This window comes from Mastigoproctus giganteus, chromosome 1 (genome assembly GCF_048544385.1).
Source record: "Mastigoproctus giganteus isolate SK-2022 chromosome 1, ASM4854438v1, whole genome shotgun sequence".
NCBI lineage: Eukaryota > Metazoa > Arthropoda > Arachnida > Uropygi > Thelyphonidae > Mastigoproctus > Mastigoproctus giganteus.
Window position 1 is genome coordinate 159,249,179 of NC_143575.1, and position 12,469 is coordinate 159,261,647.

The 12,469-nt window shown below is 39.3% G+C and overlaps 1 protein-coding gene across 2 annotated transcripts in view; it reads right to left on the bottom strand.

Moving 5' to 3' along the window:
• The window catches only part of LOC150091211 (hemocytin-like), a 1,750,539-nt gene that overhangs the window by 1,671,221 nt on the left and 66,849 nt on the right, over positions 1–12,469 (bottom strand). Inside the window, exon 3 of one of the 2 annotated variants that reach the window (XM_090374750.1) lies at positions 12,309–12,347. The exons of the other annotated variant lie outside the window; for it this stretch is intronic. Coding sequence (XP_090230876.1) covers positions 12,309–12,347 — 39 coding nt within the window. The remainder of the gene's footprint in view (positions 1–12,308; positions 12,348–12,469) is intronic. 2 annotated transcript variants of the gene reach the window in all.

Genomic DNA, 12,469 nt, shown 5'->3' on the forward strand with positions numbered 1-12,469 from the left:
AGCCAGGCCTCCAGACCTGTATGGCCTTATACAAGGGGAAAATCGCCTCCTTATCCCTGCTAGAAAAGTTTTTGTATATTGACAAAACACCATGAGCTGTTCTGGCAGCACAATTACCCCCAGCCCTTTTTCATTTTCCACTTTTCTGAGTATAATACCCTATGTTATTTTCAACCCATCGACCTAATTTTGGTAGATCTTGCTGCAGTAGATCACCCTCTTTACTATCTTTAATCACCCTGCCAACCACTATATCATCTACGAACTTAGATATCAAGTCTGATATATACCTTCATCAATATTAATAACAACGATGGGCCCAGCTGAACCCTGGAGGCCTCTACTAATAACATTAATCCACAAAGAGCAGTGTCCATTGATAACCATTCAATCATCCCTTTATCCATTGCAGTAATAACTTGCCCTTAATGCCACATTGCTCAAATTTTTTATGTGCAACGGTATCAAAAGCCTTCCTGAAATCCAAGTACAGGCAACCCCCGTATAACACAGTACTTCTACAATACAGTTTCACTCTAATATGATTGATATATTGCCCAAATCCTCGCACAACGTGGTACTTATATAACACAGTTTAGCTCTAACACGGTTAGAGAACTGTGGCAAACCTCACATAACACGATATTTTTGAGCTACTTGAAGGAAAAAGCCTGCTATTATGCTGGACGTAATTTTTCAACATTTCCATTCTTTTTTGTGAATCTCTGCTGTTGACTCGCTAGTTGTTATGCAAAAAAAAAAAAAAATTATGAAATCCCCATGTTGGGTTCTGTGCTATTGAACTTGTGTTTGTTTGAGACCATAAAAAATTGTGACTTCAAACAGGCAGTACATAACTTTTAAGGTTTTTATTTGATTGTTTATAAATTTTTCCAGGTATGTATTACTAAACTTTGTTCTTAAGAACCATACTGGAATAATTTCTTTGTTGTGAATTAAATTCCAGCTCTAAATTATGCCTAATAAAAGTAAAAAAAACATATGGCCAAAGTCGGTTCATTCAGAAAATATGGGCGTACTGGCAGAAAATGGAATCAATGCAATAGTAGAACTTGCTAAGTTGGTAGAAGGGGAAGGTTTGATGATATGACTACTGAAGACATTCAAGAATTACGGGTAGAAAAAGAAGCTGGCAAAGAGAATTTGGTGGAAAATGGCTTTGGAGATAAACCAAATCAATTCAGAGGATGACAGTGCAGATGAAAATTCTGAAGTTCAAAATTTTACGCTAAAAAGCATACGAGAAGGCATAAACTTAGCCGAGCAATTAGAATTTTTTTTTTTTAATGCAGATCCTTTGACTGAAAGGACACAAAGTTCAAAAGGAAACTTCAAAATGCTTAGCTCCATACCAAGAAATTTACAAAGCTCTAGAAAGCAAACAAACTCAGATTACTTATTTTTTTAAAGAGAGCAGTAAGATCCATAAAATCTAAATGCTGCAGAAGAAAGTTCAGAAGGTTCAGAAAGTTTGATTGTGTTTAGCAGCGATGAAGAGGAAGAAAATTAAATGAACATACATTATCTGACATATATGTATTGCAGTTTGTAAGACGTTTGTTCAGTTATTAATATTTTTAACAAAAATTAAGTTTCCAATAGTTATAACAAAAAAATGGTGTATTTTTGTTAGCTTTTGGAATGTAACTCCACACCTTTTTGTACTGGTTCTTAGTCCCGTATAACACAGTTTTGCACTACACAAGAATTTATGGAACCTAACTACTGTGCTATACAAGGGTTACATGTATATGATATCAAAATTATTTTCTGCATCGAGTTCCTTGGTCACTGCATCATAGTCTCCAATCAGATTGGTTAGATAAGGCTATCCCTTAACAAATGCATGCTGTGACAGCAAAGCAATATAATTGCATTCCTGTGTAGATAATCCTGCATTACTTCTTTAACCAGTGACTCATTAATTTCCGATGTAAGCTAACAGGTCTGTAATTACTCATGTCACCTTTTGACCCCCCCCTTTATGAATTGGAATATATTTGCACATCTCTAGTCCACAGGGACCTCCCCTGAATCCAAAGATGCTCTCATAATTATGGCTATAGATTTGCTTACTTCCTTTGCTGCCTCCCTTATTAGACAGATTCCATCCACCTCCAGCACTTTTTTGTTTTTCCTCAACAGTTTCTCTTCCACTTTCCTTTCACCTATCACAAATCATTTAGCTCCCCGTTAGAGTTTGATAAACTTCTGGCATCCCTAAAGAATTCCTCATGTGTGAATGTAGATGCAAAAATACCTATACAAATTATTATTATTATTATTATTATTATTATTACTATCCATATAGTGCAAGGAAGCCTGAGGCTTATGCTGCACCAGCTAAAAAAAATTTCCAAGTTACCCTGAGAGAGAGAGAGAGGGAGAGAGAGAGAGAGAGAGAGAGAGAGAGAGAGAGAGAGAGAGAGAGAGAGAGAGAGAGAGAGGTAGAAGGGAATCACCAAGAAAGAGAAGTATGATGATATCCAGCTCAGGACCTTGGGTGTGCCAAGCCCATACTCATCAAATGTGAACCCCTGGGGTTTTGTCAGCAACCTGAGCACAGCCATGAGCAGAAAAATTAAAATTAAACGAAAAAAGAAAAAAAGAATAACGAAAAAAAAAAAAAAAGAGATAGATGAAAAGAAAAAAGTTTTTTTCTTTAAAGTTAAAGAATTGATTTTAAAATATATTTAAATCATGCGGGACTCCTGTGAAACCCAGAACAATGACTTTTTTTTTACATATGTTTAGAAAAAAATATTAGCATTTTATCAATGTGCTCATCCCCATGGACTGGAGATGAGCACATCTCCAGTCCATGGGGACCTCCCCTGAGTCCAAGGAAACTCTTATAATTATGGCTAAGGGTTTGCTTACTTCCTTTGCCACCTCCTTTAATATAACTGGATAGATCCCATCTACCCCAGGTGCCATTCTTATGTTTAACTTCAACAATTTCTCCTCCACTTTGCTCTCAGTTATTATAAAATCATTAAGCACCCTGTTACAGTTTGATAAACTTCTGGCATTCTCCTCCCTTAAAAACTCTTCATTTGTGAATGCAGATGCAAAATACTCATTCAATTTGTCCGCTAACTGAGCAGGATCATGAACAGTCGAACCACTGACTGTTGATGATTCATCTGATTCATATGAGTTGAATCTCATCCATCCCCTTCCTTCTAAAGTTTATATAACTAAAGAAGTCCTTGCTGTTTTTCTTAGCATCCTTTGCCAAAGATTTCTCATAATCTGGATTCAATTGCCTAATCTCCTTTGTGACTTTATTACAGACTAGCTTATATCTACCATAGGCGTCTTTGTCGCCTGATAATTTATATGCATCCCATGCATTTTTCTTCTCTGCCATGAGTCTCATTAGTTCATGTGACATCCATTTAGTCACCCTTACAGAAGCAAAAGCCCTTTTCTTTATCCTTGATTTTAGTTACGTCTTTAAGTAAATCCTACATCAATAAACTGTGAGCACTGCCACCTAGTGGTTCTTTTATCTGCAGATTATTAATTGCATGAAGGATTGCTATTGGTAATCAGATCAAGAGTACTGCTTATTCTTGTTGCCTCTCCAATGTGCATCTGTAGAAAAACAGTCATCCAATAAATCCACAAAAGTATTGCTACTATGTGAGTGATGAACCCACAATTTCCATTCAATATCTGAAAATTGTGGGTTGGTCAATCCCAGTTATAAGTCATTCTGATTTACTAGCCTACTCTATTTCTCTGTATAGCTGTTAAATATACTCATTAGGTCTTTAATACACTTACTTATACTCTCATTTTTGTTTTCCCAATGCTTACACAGGCTAAAAGACCAATATATTAGCTCAACTGATAAGACAGAGTTAAGCCCCCTTGTCCTTGTTGAATTAGAGAGTCTGCTGACGAGGCTACTAGTGACGGTCGTGTTCAAAGCCGCTAAGTGAATTTTTCTTATTTATTGATTTGAAATTATTGTTTTTCTAAAACTTTTGATTTAAATTTAGTAGTATAACATTATTTTGTGATTCTTTGATTAATTTGGTGTATTTATTCTTTACTCGGCCTTGTAAAAGTATCGGTAAGGGTTTAAACGTTTTCGTAACTACCGTTACCGTTAGTAACTTTCCCGCCATTGTGATACCGTACTAGATATACCATAGGTTATATACCGTACTAGATAGCGTTAGTTGAACTTCGTTAGCAGTTAAATTGTACGTTTAAATAAATACATATAACGACTTAGATTACAAACGTAATATAATTAATAACATAACATAATTAATTAATAAATTAATAGAATCATGACTCAGACCAGAGCAGCAAAGCAAAAGGCTCAAGCTAATGGAAGTGCTGTGGCTCAGAGCAGAACTGAGGGGGGGCAGTTGTCCGACTCACAGCCTTATAAAATGCACTGTTTGCTTGATGTTTGCAGAGCAATCGGGTACGGGACATGATACTGCCAAGGGGGATGTCTTTGTGTGTGCGCGATGCAAGGAGTGTATCGATATCAGGCAACAACTCGGCGTTCTTGTGGGCCTATATGAGAGCTTGAAGGACAGGGTGGATGCCCTCGAAGAAACTAAATTGAGGGGCCCATCAAGCTCTCAGCTGCCCACATCAACGCCAGAGCTTGCACTTGGGCATCGCGTGACACAGAGACAACCCCTAAGGCAGAATGCGCTGGTCCCGAAGGAACTAGTAGTTGTTGGTGACTCTATTGTCAGGGAAACGGGGAACATGCTTTGTAAAAAAGATAGGTGGAACAGGACCAGGGTATGTCTGCCAGGGGCAAAGGTTGATGACGTTGTAGAGCGAATATCATCTTTTAAGGGCACAAAAGGTGATATAATTGTACACGTTGGCACTAATAATATTAAGAGTAGGAGACCGGCAGAATTACTTAACAAGTACAGGTCACTGTTGAACAAAAGCCGAGAATTAGGGTTGAATTTGAAAGTGTCTGTAATTCTGCCCAGACACGATAGGAGGGAGTATATGATGAGAGCCTTGTCGATCAATTTGGCCCTGGAAAGATTGTGCAAGGCTCAAGGGGTAGAATTTTTTTCAGCCTGGACTGTACTTGTTAACAGGAGAGATTGCTTCTACAGGGATGGGATACACTTAAATAGAAAGGGTGCAAGAATATTTGCTGATGCTATCGAGGCAGTGTTAGGTGGGTCGGAAAACTGCTAGCTTGGGGGGAGACAAAGACCAATAGATTGACAGTAGCCACTGGCAGAGGTGAAAGAGATTCTTGCACTGCTTCTATTAGAATGAGCAGAAGCCTGAAAAACAAGATGCATGGTATTTCAGAGACTGCTGGGAGCCATTGCGGTACAAGTAAACACATGGGTTGTGTTAGGGTAGCTAAGAATAGAAACAGGTGCAGGTATACTTGCGTGTACACCAATGCTAGGAGTTTAGTGAATAAATTTGATGAATTTGAGGTATTGCTCAAAACATCGAAGGCAGATATTGTTGGGATATCAGAGATGTGGTGTGACACAGATATAAGGGATGCAGAACTGCAATTTGGGGAGTACAACGTCTACAGAAAGGATAGACAGGATAGGAAGGGAGGAGGGGTTATGTTATTAGTTAAGAAACACATAAAAACCAAGGAAGTGAAGCCAGTCGACATCGCTGGACAGTGCAGTGGTGTGGAGTCAGTTTGGTGTAACATAAACATTGGGAGATCAAAACTGAGAGTAGGAGTGTGCTATAGGCCTAATGACTCTGATGAGTATAATAAGGAACTGTACAGGGAAATAGAGTGGGCCAGTAAATCAGAGTGTCTTATAATGGGAGATTTTAATTTCCCAGATATTGACTGGAATTTGGGGGCTGGTTACTCACACACTAGCAGGACTTTTGTGGATTTATTGGATGATTGGTTTCTACATCAGCATGTTCGGGAGGCAACAAGAGGGAGTAATACTCTTGATTTGATTATCAGCAGTGATTCTTCATGCATTAAGAATCTGCAGATAAATGAACCACTAGGTGGCAGTGATCACAGTGTGCTGAAGTGGGATTTACTCAAAGAGGTAACTACCATTAGGGGTAAAGGGAAGGGTTATTGCTTCCGTAAAGGCGACTACGATGGACTGAGACAGTATTTAAATTCTATACAGTAGGACCAACTGATGATGTTACCAACAGCAAATTCAAAATGGGAAGCATTCAAAGAACTTATCTTGGAAGCTACTAGGCTTTACATACCAACTAAGAAATATTGTTCAAGGTTTAGGCCAAAATGGATGTCAGATGAACTAATGAGGCATATGGCAGAGAAGAAAAATGCATGGGATACATACAAATTAACACATGACACAGAAGCCTATGATAGAAACAAGTTGATATGCAACCAAGTTACAAAGGAGGTTAAGCAGGCGAAGGCAGATTACGAGAAATCCTTGGCAAGGGATGCAAAGAAAAACAGCAAAGAGTTCTTTACTTATGTAAACTCTAGAAGGAAGGGGATGAATCAGATTGGTCCACTTGATATTGATGGGTCAAGTGTTGATGATCCTGCTCAGGTAGCTAACAAACTAAATGAATATTTTGCATCGACATTCACACATGAGGAGTTATTCAGCGAGGGGAATGCCAGAGGTGTATTCAACTCTAGTAGTAAGCTACCGAATCTTGAAATAACTGGGAGTAAAGTGGAGGAGAAACTGTTGAAGATAAACACAAGAAAGGCACCCGGGGTGGATGGGATCTATCCAGTTATATTAAAGGAGGAAGCAAAGGAAGTAAGCAAACCCTTAGCCATAATTATGAGAGCTTCCTTGGACTCAGGGGAGGTACCCATAGACTGGAAATGTGCAAATGTGACCCCAATTCACAAAGGAGGATCAAAGGCTGACACAAGTAATTATAGACCTGTGAGCTTAACTTCTGTTCCAGGAAAATTAATGGAGGCACTGGTTAAAGAAGCACTGCAGGATCATTTAGACAAGACTTCAGTTATAGCTCAGACACAGCATGGTTTTGTTAAGGGGAAGTCTTGCCTGACCAACTTGATTGGATACTATGATGCAGTCACAAAAGAACTGGATGCAGGGAATAACTTTGATATTATATACTTGGATCTTAGAAAGGCTTTTGATACTGTTGCACATGGAAGACTGCTACACAAATTGCAGCAGTGTGACATTGGAGGCAAATTGCTGCTATGGATAAAGGGGTGGTTGAGGGGGAGAAGACAGAGAGTGGTAATCAATGGACAGTGCTCATCGTGGACTGATGTTATTAGTGGAGTCCCTCAGGGCTCAGTGTTGGGTCCATTATTGTTTTCTGTATTTATAAATGATATTGATGATGGTATATCGGGCTTAATGTCCAAGTTTGCAGACGATACAAAGGTTGGCAGGGTTGTCAAGGACACTACTGACACTATGCTGCTGCAACAGGATCTGGAAAGGTTGAGCAGATGGGCTGAGAGGTGGCAAATGAAGTTTAACATTGATAAATGTAAAGTACTACACATGGGAAACAGCAACCCCAACAAGTATCAACTCTGTGGTACTACACTGACAGTGGTAGAGAATGAAAGGGACTTGGGGGTGGTTGTGCAGACAGATATGAAGTTCTCTGAGCAGTGCAGACGGGCTGCAAGAGTAGCTCATGGAGTATTGTCAATGATATACAGGAATTTTTCCAGCAGGGATAAGGATGTGATTATTCCATTGTATAAGGCGATGGTCAGGCCACACCTAGAGTACTGTATACAGGTCTGGAGACCTCATTTCAAGAAGGATGTAGAGCTGCTGGAACGAGTACAGAGAAGGGCAACAAGATTAGTGAATGGAACAAAGGGGTGCTCTTACGAAGAAAGGCTTAAGTTTTGCAAATTACAGTGTCTGGAGACTAGGCACCAGCGAGGTGATCTGATAGAGGTGTATAAAGCCTTGAATGGTTTAAGCATGCTCAATGCTGATGGGATTCTTCCTCTAGCTCAGAAAAATCACCTGAGAGGGCATAAATTCAAATTGAGGAAAGACAGATGTAGGATAGATGTGCGGAAATTTGCCTTTAGCCAGCGGGTGGTTGGTTGGTGGAACAGACTTCCATCCCTTGTGGTGGAGGTTGATAGCCTAAATAAGTTTAAGGCTCAGCTGGACAGGTATTTTGAACGAACAGAGGGGTGAAGTGGAAGTGGGTTTTTTTTTTTTTTTTTTTTTTTTTTGGCTGATGCTGCATAAGCTTGCTTTCTTGCATCAAATGCCTCTACTAATGCTAATGCTAATGCTAATTAAAACATGAATATGGTTTGGGGAAGACTAATGAATCCCCTCCCCGAACCATCAATTTCCAATTATCGCTTCCATTTTTGAGTGACTTGTAATGATTCACGCTATGATGATCAAACAAATATTGTTCTTTTGAAGGGATACAGAAATATTGCTGCACAGTTTATTATCCCACAGTAAATAAATAAAAATTGTACAGTAGTAATTCATGTGTGAAGTGAAGCTAAATGAAATAAGCTGAGGTATATTATCACATAAGAACTGCAAATGAGGTAACTCTGTGGAGATAAAGAATTTAGGAAGTATAAATACTTCCTAAATTGACGTTGTAGAGCGGATATCATCTTTCAAGGGCACAAAAGGTGATATAGTTGTACACGTTGGCACTAATGATATTAAGAGTAGGAGAACGGCAGAATTACTCAACAAGTACAGGTCACTGTTGAAAAAAAGCCGAGAATTAGGGTTGAATTTGAAAGTGTCTGCAATTCTGCCCAGACACGATAGGAGGGAGTATATGATGAGAGCCTTGTCGATCAATTCGGCCCTGGAAAGATTGTGCAAGGCTCAAGGGGTAGAATTTTTTTCAGCCTGGACTGTACTTGTTAACAGGAGAGATTGCTTCTACAGGGATGGGATACACTTAAATAGAAAGAGTGCAAGAATATTTGCTGATGCTATCGAGGCAGTGTTAGGTGGGTCGGAAAACTGCTAGCTTGGGGGGATACAAAGACTAATAGTTTAACAGTAACCGCAGGCAGAGGTGAAGGTGATTCTTGCACAACTTCTATTAGAATAAGAAGCGACCTGGAGCGAGGGGTGTTGGGGGTTTCAGGGACGGATGGCCGTCATCCTGGAATAGTTGGGTATATGGGATGTGTTAGGGTAACAAGGAATAGGCATAGGAGCATGTATGCTTGCATGTATACCAATGCTAGAAGTATAGTAAATAAATTTGATGAATTTGAAGTGTTGGTCAAGACATCAAAGGCGGATATTGTTGGGATAGCAGAGACGTGGTGTCACAAAGATATAAGGAATGCAGAACTGGAATTTGGGGAGTACAATGTGTACAGAAAGGATAGACAGGACAGAAAGGGAGGAGGTGTTATGCTGTTAATTAAGAAAAACATAAAATCAAAAGAAGTGCATCCAGTTGATATAGATGGACAGTGCACTGTTGAGTCAGTTTGGTGTGACATAAGCACTGCAAAAGCAAAAATAAGAGTAGGAGTGTGTTATAGGCCTAATGACGCGAATGAGTACAATGAACAATTGTACAGAGAAATAGAGTGGGCCAGTAAATCAGAATGTCTTATAATGGGGGATTTTAACTTCCCAGATATTGACTGGAACTTGTGGGTTGGTCACTCACACACTAGTCAGACTTTTGTGGATTTATTGGATGATTGTTTTCTGCAGCAGCATGTTCGAGAGGCAACCAGAGAAAGTAATACTCTTGATCTGGTTATCAGCAGTGATCATTCGTGTATTAAGAATTTGCAGATAAAGGAACCACTAGGTGGCAGTGATCACAGTGTGCTGAAGTGGGATTTACTCAAAGAGGTAACTACCGTCAGGGGTAAAGGAAAGGGTTTTTGCTTCCGTAAAGGGGAGTACAGTGGTCTCAGACAGTTTTTAAATTCTGTACAGTGGGATCGACTGACGATGTTACAAACAGTAAATTCTAAGTGGGAAGCATTCAAGGAATTAATCGTGGAAGCTACTAGACTTTTCATACCGATGAAGAAATATTGTTCAAGGTTTAGGCCTAAATGGTTATCAAATGAACTAATGAGACTCGTGACAGAGAAGAAAAATGCATGGGATGCATATAAATTATCAGGCGACGCAGAAGCCTGTAGCAGATATAAGCTAGTCTGTAATCAGGTCACAAAGGAGGTTCGGCAGGCAAAGGCGGATTACGAGAAATCTTTGGCAAAAGATGCTAAGAAAAACAGCAAGGATTTCTTTACTTATATAAACTCTAAAAGGAAGGGGCTGAATATGATTGGTCCACTTGACATCGATGGTTCGACTGTTGATGATCCTGCTCAGATAGCAAACAAACTGAATGAGTATTTTGCATCTACATTCACACGTGAGGAATCATTACAGTTTGAAAATGGAAGAAGGTTATCAAATTGTAGCAGTGTGCTTAATGATTTTGTAATAACTGAGAGCAAAGTGGAGGAGAAATTGTTGAAGTTAAACATAAGAAAGGCACCTGGGGCGGATGGGATCTATCCAGTTATATTAAAGGAGGCGGCAAAGCAACTAAGCAAACCCTTAGCCATAATTATGAGAGCATCCTTGGATTCAGGGGAGGTTCCCACGGACTGGAGATGTGCAAATGTATCCCCAATTCACAAAGGAGGTTCGAAGGGTGACACGAATAATTACAGACCAGTTAGTTTAACTTCTGTTCCGGGTAAAATAATGGAGTCACTGGTTAAAGATGCATTGCAGGATCATCTAGACAAGACTGCAGCAATAATTCAGACACAGCATGGGTTTGTTAAGGGAAAGTCTTGTCTGACAAATTTGATTGGTTATTATGATGTGGTCACAAAGGAACTGGATGCAAAAAATAATTTTGATATCATATACTTGGATTTCAGGAAAGCTTTTGACACTGTTGCGCATGGAAGACTACTGTACAAATTGGAGCAGAATGGTATTAACGGTAAGTTGCTACAATGGATAAAAGGATGGTTAAGTGGGAGAAGACAGAGGGTGGTAATCAATGGGTGCTGCTCTTCGTGGACTAATGTTATTAGTGGAGTCCCACAGGGTTCGGTGTTGGGTCCACTGTTGTTTTGTATATTTATCAATGATATTGATGAAGGTATATCAGGCTTAATGTCGAAGTTTGCAGATGACACGAAGGTTGGCAGGGTTGTTAATGACAGTAATGGCAGTGTGCTACTGCAACAGGATCTAGATAATTTGGGCAGATGGGCTAAGAAGTGGCAACTGAAGTTTAACCTTGACAAATGCAAAGTACTGCATATGGGTAGACGTAACCCCAGAGAAACGTACCAACTGTGTGGTACTACACTTAAGGTGGTAGAAAATGAAAAAGACCTGTGAGTAATTGTGCAGTCAGATATGAAGTTTTCTGAGCAATGTAGACAGGCTGCTAGGGCAGGTCATGGGGTTTTGTCAATGATATATAGGAATTTTGCTAGCAGGGAAAAGGAGGTGATTGTCCCTCTGTATAAGGCAATGGTCAGGCCACGCCTTGAGTACTGCGTACAGGTCTGGAGGCCTCATTTTAGGAAGGATGTAGATTTGCTTGAGCGTGTACAGAGAAGAGCAACACGATTGGTGAGGGGAATGAAGGGATCCTCTTACCAAGAGAGGCTTAAGTTCTGCAAATTGCAGTGGCTGGAGACTAGGCACCTGCGCGGTGATCTGATTGAGGTCTATAAGGCCTTGAATGGGTTGAGCACGCTGAATTCTGATGGGATCCTCCCACTTGTTCAGAATAAGAACCTACGGGGACATAAGTTCAAATTAAGAAAGGATAGATGTAGAATAGATGTGCGGAAATTTGCCTTTAGCCAGCGGGTGGTTAATTGCTGGAACAAACTTCCATCTGTCGTTGTGGAAGTTGATAGGTTAAATAAATTTAAGGAGGAACTGGACAGGCAATTGGAGGGTATGGTGTGATTTTTTTTTTTTTTTTTTTTTTTTTGGCTGATGCTGCATAAGCTCCTACACTTGCTTTCTTGCATCAAGTGCCACTACTACTACTACTACTATAATAAATATAATTAAACACCATCATATCAGTAATAATATATACTAAATTAGGGAGGATTTGATTACTGTTAGGAATAATAAAATGCAATAAATCTAGAAGAGGGTTGGTTGCTTCCTCTGGAAGAACAGAATAGGCATTGAATCATTTGGAATTGGAGTATATTCAGTAATCAGACTAGCTTAGAATAAAACAGAAAACACATATTCGCCGAAAGCAAAAAATATATATTGATATGCTTGATAAGAAATACTTACTATGCTCCCGAACATTAATTTTTTCCATTGGAAGAAGGCCTAAAAATTTTAAAAGTAATTCATCCTTATTAAATTATTGATATATTTATTCATTAATGTATATTACATAATTATAATATCAAAATATGCCAACAGTCACCTTTAGGAAATTATACAGCCAC